This window comes from Myodes glareolus, chromosome 8 (genome assembly GCF_982192425.1).
Source record: "Myodes glareolus chromosome 8, mMyoGla1.1, whole genome shotgun sequence".
Taxonomy (NCBI): domain Eukaryota; kingdom Metazoa; phylum Chordata; class Mammalia; order Rodentia; family Cricetidae; genus Myodes; species Myodes glareolus.
The window spans coordinates 17,669,375-17,682,880 of record NC_142033.1 but is presented as its reverse complement, the minus strand read 5'-3'; the positions used below and the strand labels follow the sequence as shown (position 1 = coordinate 17,682,880).

Here is a 13,506-nt window from a genome sequence, read left to right as displayed (position 1 = left end):
ATGTGTGTATATGTGTGCATGTGTACGTGTGCATGTGTGTGTGATCAAAATGCATGATATATGTATGTGCATGAAGTGCCATGACTAAACACATTATTAGATATACCAATATATGGCAAAAAATTGTTCTAAAGTATATGTGGTTGTTACCTCCACCACAGGGTTTGGAGCACTGAGACCAGCTCTTCAGCGCCCACTCAAAGGTATCCAGCTCCTCCTGGATGACATTGTTGCTGTTGATGGTCGGTACAGAGTCTTCATGGATGATGTACTTATACGTCAGGCTAGAGCGTGTGTCATTCTCCTGAGGTATGATCTAATACAAACATGGGAGACAGATGCAGTTAACATGTAAGCAACTAGAAGATGAACTTAAGCATTTCAGGATACTGATGTTTTGAAAACTGGAAAATGTTTAAGGTAGTTCTTAGAATGTTTTTGTTTCCATCGAGTCAACTGGTAGTCTGCAATGTTAGACAAAAACTTTGAATATAATAATATAAAATGTGCAGAAGAGTAAAGGTTGATACTATTAAAAAACCTGTTATCTTCTTTAGGTCACCTTAAATTAAACCATCTCTTTAGGGTATTTTAAAGTTCTTTATAAGAAAAATGCTTTATTATAATGACCATGTTCCTTCCAGGGGAAAACATTTTTGGAAAAATATATAGAAACTAAAAACCATCTATAACCCTATAGAATAAGAGAAGACCAAAGTAACTTTTATTCTTCTGAGATGTAGCATCATATGCATCTGTGTGTACATAAACAGGACTGATCAACAGATATTTGTATGCAGCAGAATTTATGAACCTTTATGGAAACTTCTAATTTTCCTGGGAACACTAGAGACTTCTGGGTCTTTTAGCTTTTAACTACTCCATTTATCACGACATAGAATATTTCTTCTACTAACTGGATGAGAAAAAGACCATTTTAAGTATAGATTTCCCTAGTTTAGGATTTGCTTGTTCTTGGCCTATTGTCCATTAATCGTATGCTTGTTAGCCATTCTCTCTTTTAAAATCAGAACATTTTTTTCTTTAAGCCACTGTCATAGTTTCAACATGTCCAAGGCTGAGTACTAACAGTTCGTGACTTCTGCCTTGGTTTCACTGACTCAGTTTCCCCGCTCACTCCTGGGGAATTCCATGCCACGTTGAACATTTAGTCAGCTTCTGGGGAGGCTCAGGTGGGGAGGGAAGCAGGCCTGCCAGCGGCGGCTCCACTAGCTTGGCATCGTATGCCGAGGCCTTTCAACTGCCACAGACCGGGCCAGAGAGTAAGAGCAGCCCTACCAGACAAGCTGCAAGGTGGTGATGGCACTGTCACCAGCTACCTCATGACAGTCACTCTATCACACGTGGTCAGGTGTCCAGCTTCAGTTACACCATCCATAGACACAATGGGATATGATTTTGTTCCCTACTTACTGTGTTTCAGGGAATTCACGCAGTAACGGATAACTAACATTGACAAGTAGGCTCAAACATATATGAAATTGATTACAAATGATTCATATATAACTAAATGAAAACTTTTTGAAAATAAGAGAAATGTTATACTGAGCAAAACATACTTCCATAACACCTAGATACTAATCCACTAGAAAAGCACAACCCTTGTGAGTACAACTTGAGTGAAGCTGAGCAAAGGAAAACACAAAGTTGGTCCTGGGAAATATTTCTAATCATGTGACCTTAACAAGTCCTGTGAAATACAAAGTGAACTCTTAAATTCAAAACTAACAGTAAATGGCAGATCTGAAGGACATCTTAATAAACAATATCCATAAAAGAGAAAACAAAAACCAAGTGGTGAAATTTGATTTAGTATAACAGAAACTTAGAAATTTGATTTAGATTAGTATAACGTTTCAATAAGGCATCTAGCAACGTATTTCAAAACAAGTAGGTGCTAGATGCTTTCTGCGTTCTGCCATGAGAGCCAGTGAGTTCCCTCCTGACACAAAACTCGAGAGAACGTTTCCGCTGGAATGTGCTGGACACTATGGCAGACGACAGTGTTCCCGGAAAGCAAAGGACATGCCCTGTTCTTATGTCCCGACAGGAACTAGAATCTAGACCTTTGCCCAGAAGTCGAGGATGAGTCAAGACTTCCAGCAATGTGCTGTTGATCAAACCAAGGTCAGAGGTTGGAACGTGCAGGGCCCAAAGAGGAGAAAGCTGCATGGAGAGCAGTCAAACAGCTCTCGGGTCCTGACCAGAGGCTGGTCTGTGCATTGTCAGTTGGAGATGCCATGTGCTCTCAAGAAGCTAGGGCTGGGAATCGGGGAGCTTTCCAGCAGAGTGAAGAGGGCTCAGTACCACTTAGAGATTCATGTTGTGAGCATCAGGTTGAGAAGAAGCAGACCAGTTCTAGTGAAGAAGAAGAAGAGGCTTCAAATGATCCAAGACTTAACAGCCTTGGGACTAAAGCCAAGGAACCATTCATACAAGTGTCTTATGTAAAGTAAAGAAAACAGAAGCAGGGGACTGTGACCCATAAGGGAGGAAATAGAAGCTTCCAGCAGAAGCAGGCAGCTTGGAGGACTAGAATTTAGAGGGCTTGTTGGATACACTGAGCAAACATATAAGGAGACACAAAACCAAGTGAAATACCACCACATGGAAATGTTAGCAAAGAAAGGACACCAGTTGACATAAAGAAGATACTGGATAGGATTCAGGTTAGATTGGAGGATCAGACTTTCAACAGCTCAGAGTAAATTATTCCTATTTCAAATATTATAAGATTAAAATTGTTTGGAAATGAATCCCATGAACACAGATGGAGTAGAGGTCTTAAAGATACAATGGGTAATTTATTCAAATGTGATATAAAACATTTCACTACTTACAGAGTCAAATTCTTAGTGAACCCCAAGTATGAGCAATACAAAGCTCATTGAGTACAGCATGGTAAAAGTGCTAAACAGTGAACATAAAGAGAAAACCCTTCATTCCCCAGGTAATATAACAAACTCAAAGCTGCCTCTGTGTGTTGGGGTGAATGAGCAGAGTCAGAATAACAAAGAACACAACACAAAGGAACAGAGGTACACAGCTCTAGCCACAGCTCCCTGGCAAGGAAGGAGAGTTATGAAAAGATCCAGAAGCTAAACTTGAGTGTCCTGGTATAAAGAGGCAAGCCCAGAGTCCTAACCAAGGATCCTGGTGATAAAAGGACTCCACCAGTGTGAAAGGCCACCTATCGAAAATTCCCAACTCACGGAATCATCTTGAGTGGGAACCCATTGTTTAAGATTGAGGTATCCTGGGCATGGTAACAATGGGAAATCACATGTCAGGCAGCCTGGACAACCTGCTACAGCCTAGGAATGGGAGACAGCTGCTGGAATTTGTCATGGAAAGAGATGGCTACATTGAGAGTCCATCCATCTATATCAGAATGACTATCATGAAGATAAAAGAGGATATGGAAAAAGAGAAACTTTCTATACCACTGGTTGCCATGCAAACTAGAGGAGCCACTATGGACGTTTCTCAAAAACTTATTGAGCTACTATATGACCGAACTATACCACACTTGTGCATCTACTGGAAGGAATCTGAGCATACTACAAGGTACCTGCATATCCATATTTAGAGCGGCATTTTTCATAATATGAAACCAACTTAGAAGCCCATTGACAGATGACCAGATAAAAAAACTGTAGTTATATGAAACTGGGGTTTTATCCAGGCATTAAGAATGAACGTATGGCATCTGCAGCAAAATGCATTCAAGTGGTGAGCATGCTAAGTGAAAAAAGCCAGACTCAAAGTCAAGTCTTACACGTGTGCTTCTCATTTCTCACATGTAGGAAAGTTGTTATGCGTATAAATGAATTGAAAGTGGAGGGGGGAATATGATGGGAGGAAGGCCTCTAGAGGGAAGGGGAACAGGCAGTGTGTACTTGGATGGGGAAGTGGGTCAGACACTGCATGTTTAGTCTCAAAGCAGGTGTGTGTTTGTAAAGTGAAAACAGGAATCAGGCTAGAGTAGAAAGGGACCAGCTGTAGAAAGAAGCTAAGACGGGTAACAGGGCAGACTATGAGAACAGTACAATGACATGGAAAATCATGACAAAACAGTAATTATATATATGTATATATATTTATAATATATTATTATATATAATTGTATAAATAGTATAAAATCCTTTTAAAAAGTAGCACAATATTCAGAGTTCTCATAGAAATGAGAAAATAAATAATGGAGTTCTGGCCATGAGGAAAACATGCCTGCTCTTTACTAAGCCTTCAGATGCCTACTTTCGCAGGGGAGCCTTCCTCTGGAGTGCTGACATTTTGGATAGTTTTTATATTTCTAATTGTTTTAAATGTATTTCACTCACAACTTTCACAAGTTCTGGAGATAATTATCTCCTTACAGATTTTGAACACTACACTCATTTGTGTCCATCTTATCTTTCTATAATTCCGTGTCCTTTATTAGGCCTTTTCCGTTCTGTTCAGTACCTTGTAGAAGCTGCCTGCTCTGTATAGATTATGTTACAGCGCCCCCTATCGGCTGCGTCTGCACATGGCCCATGGCTATCAGGAATCTGCACTTTCCACAAGATGTTTCAGAGCTGATTCCCAAGGGGCTGCTGAGTGAGTGTCCTAGGCAGGCAGGCCCCTCCGCAGGGCTGTGATTGCGTGTTCATATACCCATAAAATAAGCTCATGTGTGCGTCTGCTGCAGGTAGTCAGATCTTTCTCGTTGATAAGCCCTCAACTCCCTCTAGGTTCCTACAGGCAACAATTCTTCAGTAGTTAACGTAATCTGTTAGAATAGCATATAACACAATGACTTCTTTACAGTGTATCTATTTAGCATTGTACAAACACCAATAGTTAAATAAATAATGGACTTTCATGCCACTGGCTTTTCTGATAGAATTCTGGTAAAATTTTCTGGTTTACATCTTAGACCACATCACCTGCTTTTATAGTTAGAAAACCTGCTGATATAGAAGTCTCGATGTATTAGAGATTCCTTGTATATTATAGCTAACATGTTTATACAGTGACTAAATACAAAGGAATCTCTAGATAAAAACTACAAAACTGGTAATACCCTAATTTTACACTTCTTGCAGGTATCTTTCAAGAATGAGGGGGAAATATTGGCATTTTGGGTAATTTGAATGCTGCTGAGAAAATTCATTGATAATACGCTTATACCACAAAAACTGCCAAAGGAATTTCTCCATACAGAAGGTAAATAATTGTGCATTAAAGGAGACATCAAAAATAGTAAGTTTGCGACTAAATATAAATTATTTGAGTAAAATAGATTTATTAAACTGTTATGAGAACGTTGCAAACAGAACAGAAGACATAAACAGAACTACGAAAAACAAGGAAATATTCAGTCATATATTTTAACTAAGCATGTTTTCAGGTAAGTTAAATTATAAAATTATAAACAAAACCAAGTACATACATGTTGCATGGCACGTACCAGAACAATAACGGGGTCATGTAGGGGCCCATCCGTGTGGAGAGTTTCAATGTCATCTTCAATGCTGTAAGCCCACTCGACACCGAGATCTATGAAGGTCCGCGACTTGGCTTCCTCCCCTTTGCCATTTAGAATGTAGTGACCCGTGGCTTGGTTCTTAATAGCTGGACAAAAGAAAATGAGTGAGGGCGCACATTTATCCTACGGCAGGGGTGGTGAGCCGTAGCAAATTTCCCCCATTTTTACTAATAAAGACCAACGACTCCTCTGCTTTATTAGTATCAAGCAGTCAAAAATGAACGTTAGTTTTTATAGTTTCCCCACTCCCTTCTTTAGGCATTTAAACCATTGAGAAGCATCGCTACTGAGTTAAAATAGATAAAAATGGTTAAACGGGTAAAAAATAATGTTTGCAAATATTCCCATTTGGAAACATTGTCAAAGAGATTGGCCCACTCACCCTATATGTTTCCTTGGAAGCTGGGACTCTGGATATCATAGATACCTTCTCAATACAAACTATCTCTCAAGACTGGTAAAGCGCTGCTAGCCACCCTAAAGAGCTGAACTGGGTTCCAGGCCAATAGCTTTCCTGCTGATAGTAAAATTCCCAGACTACTCTGCAGCTGCTACTGCTAGAAAAGGATGCTTATTATTGCTAGAGTTCTTAATTCATTGCAGATCTGCTGTTACAGTGTGTAATACTTCTCTCGTGGGAAAAATAATAGACACCTCCAAACTGTAAATTTATTCTGTCAGTAAGTGAGAAAACATTTCAAAATTCTCACATCACTGAACAATAATTTAGTTAAAACCATTTATTTTATATTTATTTCTCAAGTTTTTAAGATAACTATCCCAAGAATAATCTGAATTCTAGCATGAACAATAAGGAATTTAAAAACTAGGGGAAGAACTCTGAGCGAATGCTTGTAGGTTATGCCACCTGACAGAATGTAATTTAAGTAGTTCTTGAACTACCACAACAAAAAAGACTTTTAAGATGTCACATGTGAATAAAAAACCATTTGCGACAAACTTTTCTGGAGTTGCCCTAAATTCCGGTGCAGGAACAGACACAGAGCTCATGCTCCAGCATGAGCTGTGCTTGGAAACTGCTTACACAGGCATTCAGCACTATTTTCCCATAAGAGAAAAATAACAGAAATCATAACCAACCATACAAGTGCCAATCAAAAACGGACAACTTCCAGGTATTAGGGAAAATTAACATTGGACTAGCAAAATTCTCCTGTGGCAGATTTACACAGAATTTGAAATCTGTAAAAACTATTCAAAATCTATATGAAACTACCGCCAGTCATTTTCAACATATAAATGATAAATTTGTGGTTGGAGATGCAGCTGTGGTCAACGCACTGGCTGCTCTTCCAGCGGTCCTGAGTCCGATTGCCAGCAACCACATGGTGGCTCACAAACATTTATAATAAGATCTGATGCCCTCTTCTGACCTGCAGTGTACTCATACATAAAATATAAATAAATTAAAATTTTTTAAAAAGATAATTTTTCTATTGCCTTCCCTTAAAGGTACATGTTATTTTTTATCACATCCTAATTCAGAGAAAAGAATGATTAATAAATACAAGCTTGAAAAATTTTCTCAAGCGTTATGAACCAATCCCATTTCTATCCAAAACTGAAGTTTTAGTTTTAATTATTTGTTTTAATATTCGGATAGTTAGGAGAAATAATTAAACTTCATATACTATCCAACCAATGAATTTATATATAATCCTCATTCCTGCATGTATAGTATGTAGAGTGTACATACATACATATGCATATCCCCATGTGGAGTGTCTTTGACATCTCATGTTTATGTACATGGAAACGCAGCGCTGGCAGACAAAAACACTTACCAAGAACATGAGGAGAAGCCTCGTCTTCTTGGACTAACACATGTCTAGCCCCAGGGGGGATATCAAACATCTTAAGGTACCCTTTGCATGTGTGGTGAGAAGTGGAGAAAGCAGAGAAAACAAAGGCGACACTACGGTTAGTCCGGCACTGCACCCTTCCAGCTCCCATGTGCAGAAGAGGGCATCCATAAACTACAAGGTGCATCTCGGAAACTACCGCTACAGCTCGGAAGCATCTTGCATGAGAAAAATTCACAGTTAGTGTCGACCTATGAGTTGCATCAACAGTTCAGGCAAACAGTTATGCTTTCCTGAGTCGCCCTGTGCTATGCTGGTTTTCATAACTACCTTTTAAAGTAGTAGTTTTAATAAAAGTTGTTATGAGGTGACCTTGAGGCATCCCCTCTGCCTACATATTGTTATGAAAAGCTACGGCACTATAAATAGCTAAACTTGCATGTATTGAAATGCTGTTGATATTTATAATCCCACTCTAAAGAGATATTTATAGAGAAACTGAATGCAAGTGTGTATTATGCTCTGCTCTATTCTCAATCTTCTAAGTCTTGAATTATAAATTAGCCTTAGATAACTAATAATAACTAAAAAGTAAATTAATAACCTTAAATTGACTATTAAAACTTTACATTCTTATAGGAAAAATCTTAATATTACCATAAGCCCCTAACTTACATCAAGGAGCACTTACAATCTTGGTCATGACGATATCAACAATAGGACAAACCGAGTGGCAGATCTATCGCATGGCTAGAACCAGGAAGTGAGTCAGCTTCAGGTGAGGTGATACCTGTCTAGAACCTGGCATTTGTGAAGCTAAGGCAGGAAGATGCTGCCTCAGAAACAAATATAGGAAATTATGCAAGCCAAACTTTTAGTATATTATGGAGCATCTAATTCATTTAATCCAATATTTGTGCCAAAAGAAATCTACATAGAAATATATAATTACTGATGGAATCAGGAAAAAATTATTCGTATATGCATAACTAATATTTATCTATAGGTAGACTTACTCAGCTCTTACATAATATTTATTAGGGTCCTAAGTACATGCAGTAGTCATTTAGGATCAGAGCTTTCGGCACCTTAACCTAAGGTTCAGCTCAACACAGGAGCTGGACTGTTTGCCTGAGTAAGCAACAGTTAAAAGCAACATGCTTAAGATGCCCAGGAGTGCACATCAGTGTAAGGTCATTTATGAATGCCCGTCTTTCTGCAGTGCGCTACGACTTACCCAGTACATTTTTAGTTTCTCTTGTTTCAGCAAGAGAAATATTACGAGCTCCTTTGGGCAAAACGAACGCGCCTCTTGTCTTCCCTTAAATAGAATGTCGTTAATTAGTGGAGGTTTCACGTTTATCAGTCTTGCTGTTTCATTGACTACCCCGTGAGCCATACAGATTTTATTGGGTAAGTTATAAAACAGGTTCTGAAACTTTAACTTTTCAAGTAAAAATGCATTTTACAGTAGTTAGCCAATGCCGATAAACTGTTAATAGTCAATGAAAGTAAGACTGAGCATGAATGTAAAATGATGGAGGTGATTTGAAGTTGAATACTTGCAGATTTCATTTTCCAGAAACTTGAGTTCCTTATGGCATCTCTTGCTTAAATGTTTGCCTGTTGGAAAAGGTTAATTAGTCTAGTGCATGACTACAATGACATTCGCGAAAAGAACGGAGGCTGGATTATCTCTGACCACTTTGACTCTGAATGACCTAAGGGACCCTTCACCTGTTCTTTTGACTTTGACTCTTGTTTAGCATAACTTTTTGAGGTGGTCTGAAAAACAGTATCACGTCCTTCTATTACACAAAATGCAGGAAGAATTATCCCAGTAAAAGAAAAGGTTTTCCTTACATTAATTCAACCTGAAAATAAAACCAATTATTCCACATCCCCAAACAGAAAAATAAATTTAAATTCAGGAATGCGAAGTACATTCAACACTCTCTCATGGCAATGCAAAGTGTAACATTTGTACTTCAATTCCATTTGCTTTGTTAAAATAACACAAACAGTCAGCCAGAAGTAGCATTATTTGCTTTCAAATAAATTTCATAGTATAAACCGTGATAATTCATCGTGAAAGAACAGCAAAGACATTAAGGACTGGGGACCATATTTGAAAAATGGCACCTCACAGAGCAAATCTGATTCTAGAATTCACCAGAGTCAGGTAGCCAGGGTGTAATTTGTATAAAAATGGACAATGGGGGTTACTCCATTTGGATGAAGGCTAACAGAATCTTTATATATGTTCTTCTATTAGTTATAATCACTTAAAGTAAACCAAATTCTTTTTTTGAAGATTTAGTTATTTTATGTTCTTATGTGCATGTGTGTTTTGCCTCCATTTATGCCTGTTCACCACTTGCATGCCTACTGCTCACACAGGTGAGAAGCGGGCACTGGATCCCCAGGACTGGAGCTACAGTGGCTGTGAGCCACCATGTGGGTGTTGGGAACAGAACCCGGGTCCTTTGGAAGAGCAGTCAGTGCTAATAACCTGTGTAGCAATGCTCAGCCCCGAACCAATTTCTCTGTGCCTTCTCTCACCCCATCAGATATTATTCTGATCGTGCCATAAGAGACTTAAGAGAATCTTCATGTCATATTTACCTTTAGTTGCTAAATTTCCTGAAATATTTCCCCAATAAGTCCTCATCAAATATATGAAAATTTGTTATATTGTATAAATGTTTATATGCACTGTATAGAAATTCTTATATAATTTATGAAACTAAAATATTTTTATGTATTTACCTATTGCATGAGGATAGTTTTCTATTCCATGTTGTGGAGCTTTGATATATGCTTAACTTCAGGTTAAATGGTATAATGAGCACCAAAGGTTACATACATGAGCAATCACACCTCAAATTTTTTGTTGTATCTCTATTTTTTCTTTGCATTTTTCATACAATATATCTCTATTTTGTTTAAAAAATCTATTAAAGATTATACTATATACGAATGCTATCTCCATAAATATACCAAGATAAATTGCTCACTTTTAAAACAAAAATAAATAAAAATGATACAACATTAAAAGTTACAGTTAAGATTTTATAACATTTTACATTTCCAGAAAATAAGTTATATGTCACATATATTCAAAATTATCCATTAGTCCTATACACATTGATTAAATTCAAATAACATACAGCACATGCTTTCCCCCAAGCATGAAAACTTTTATTAAAACATTAAATTAAGTCTTCCTTATCTTTTAATTTCTTTGATGCTCATGGAAAAAAACCCCTGAAATTCTAAAAGATGTCTCAAAATGTCAAATAGCACAAAAATGTATTAATTCAGAGAACACTCACTCATCTTACCAAGTTTCCTGGGTGTTCTGGTAAATGTTCCCTTCACAGTTCGACAGTGGGAATTGTCCCCTCCACAGACACCACACTTATCCTCAACCTTGTTGGAACCAATTTCTTTATCGCAGCCCACTTTCTGGGGAGAAAAGATGTCAAACACAGTGAATTTCAATGTGCCACGTAGCAAACAACATCCCACATGGTGACACACATGGCCAGCAAGCTTGTGCCAGATTGCCACTGTAGCTATGATTGCCCAGACCCCAGATTTTTGAAGAACTAGGGTGAAATCAAATAACAAAGTGAATCATAGTCTAGACAATAAGTTGATAAATGCTTTTGTTCTTACGAAGCATTTTCCCAGCTTCATTTCCCCAACATTATTGTTCTAGTCATCAAGCAAAATCTATAAGCAAAGAAATGAGTTGATTCTGGTGAGAAAAATCTACAAATCAATCGCATAATGCTTTCTCCATGTTGCTCCCATATTCATAAAGGCATACGGTAATGTGGTGGGCTGTAAAACAGTGTTATCTTTTCAATAGGAGATAGGATGCAAAATAAAGCTCCACAACGTAGCAGACACTCTCACAGGGCCTTGAAGGAACAGAGTAAGAAGACATCTTTGAATTGGAACAAATTCAAGTAGTTATGAAATTTTACATTCATGAATAGCAAGTTTAGAGTTCAATATTTATACACAGGTGAAAGTCGGTAGAAGGTGGGTGTTGCATGCTGCAAAGGACTGTGAAAGCTCTCTGAGGAACAAGCTGTGCAAGACCCTGAGTTTACATTTTCACAGTCAATAGTGCTGAACTATTCAACACTATTGACTGTGAATGCTGAAGGCTTTCTGTGCTGGGCAGGACTTTCAGGTAAATGTGGTACATGCCATACCACTGGGCTTGCAAGTTGGATATGAAAATGGGCAGGGAGGGGGCTGGAGAGATGGCTCAGCGGTTAAGAGCACTGCCTGCTCTTCCAAAGGTCCTGAGTTCAATTCACAGCAACCACATGGTGGCTCACAACCATCTGTAATGGGGTCTGGTGCCCTCTTCTGGACCGAGGCATACACACAGACAGAATATTGTATACAAAATAAATAAATAAATATTTTTTTTTTAAAAAAAAGAAAGAAAATAGGCAGGGAATGGACATACATTTAGGACTAAGTACTGCTGGGGTTAAAAAAAATGACAGTAACATTCCATTATTATCATTTATTTCTATTCCCAAGCAGTTTATGTTGGAAGGTTAATCCCCAATTCGAAAGTGTTGAGATGTAGGGCCTAATAAATAGTCAGGTATAGGTTTCCATCTGTTTCAGCCCTCAGCACTGGGAAAGCTGAAGCAGGAGGATCACAGTAAGTTTAGAAGCAGCCTGGGCTATAGAGTGAGATGCTATCTCAAAAAAGTAAGATGAAATAAACAAAAAGCTCTATGATTAGGTCCTGAGGACTCTGCTTCCATGGAAGAATTTTTCAGGTCCTAGAAATGGGACAGCTATTGGGGGGGGGTGTCCTAAGAGTAACTGCCCTGCCTCTGTTCAGTTCCCAGGCTCCCTCTTTCCCTCCGAACTTCTAGCATGGACTATGCAACAGGAAGATGCCCAACAGATACCATCATCACAGCTCCAGAACCATAGACCCAAACACCTAACCTCATTAGCATGAGCTTTGCTTTCTTCTGGTTTTATGAATTACCCAATGTATCAATGTATGGTATTCTGCTATAGGAACACAATAACATACTTCAATTTTGTTAAGTGAAAAGGAAATGGATGATGTTAGGAACACTGGTCTAGTTAATATGAATAATTTACAGTAGCAGTTGAATATAAAAAATGAACTGCATTGTAAAAAGACTAAAGGAGAGAAGAAAACTTTTTTTTGTTGCCTATAACTTTAGCTATGGCATAGAATTCAGTATGTAAGTTTAGAGTCATTTGGAAGATTTCTGTATTAATCATTTAAATAAACTTAGAATTAGATTTTTTAATTTAAAATGGTATTCTAAACTAAAATGTAACATACATACACAATACATCCTAAATGGAATTATTTTATAATGGGGGGATTCTTGCCTCCCTCAGACACCATAGGCTATCAAATAAAAAGCCCAGTGTCAGGTATGGGTTACTTCTTTTTGAGTTACTGGCCAGTAGAGTCCCATAGATCTCTCCAAATATTACAGGCTGTTGCCATTTCTCTTGGTTACCCTTCATAATTTGGTGGGAAGACACTTTTGCTGAAGACACCACATATGTGCATCACAGAATACTGAGAAATCAAGCTGTTGCTGGCATGGAACCTCCATTCCTATAAGCTAACTTTCACAGCTATATTTATGCTACTGGAAGAGAAAAGCATTCCACAATCTTAGCCAACAGTGAACTTTGATAATGACTTGCCCAGCAAGAGATGCCCACTGGTGCAATAGTGGCACCAATATATGGGAGTAACCAACCACTTTCTGATTGTTTTTAAAGTCCACTCTATGAGATGGAGCTCATGTCTGGCATTACACATTGCACCAAAAATCAATGGCTGGCTAGATCATAATCCCTAGGGGAGAACCTAGTACTACTGTTTTGCTAAATGGACATAGTATTAAACCATCCCCTAAAGTCTTGTCTTTATAACCGGAAGATTAGTGCAGCTCTCAGCCCTCATCAGGTAAGTTTTCTTTTGCATTAGGTGGTGATTAAAACAGAAACCCTACAATTTGCTCAATATACACAGAAAAAGAAGCTGTGAAATGCTCAGCTCAACATGGGATATTTATAACACACCCTGCCTGA

General features: G+C 38.2%; 1 protein-coding gene across 1 annotated transcript in view; it reads right to left on the bottom strand.

Moving 5' to 3' along the window:
• Adamts3 (ADAM metallopeptidase with thrombospondin type 1 motif 3) overlaps positions 1-13,506 on the bottom strand; it is a 209,979-nt gene that overhangs the window by 13,214 nt on the left and 183,259 nt on the right. Inside the window, exons 15-18 of the mRNA XM_048425084.3 lie at positions 10,719-10,842; positions 7,357-7,437; positions 5,474-5,637; positions 151-316 (exon numbers count right to left, since the gene is read on the bottom strand). Of these exons, the coding sequence (XP_048281041.3) occupies positions 151-316; positions 5,474-5,637; positions 7,357-7,437; positions 10,719-10,842 (535 nt within the window). The remainder of the gene's footprint in view (positions 1-150; positions 317-5,473; positions 5,638-7,356; positions 7,438-10,718; positions 10,843-13,506) is intronic.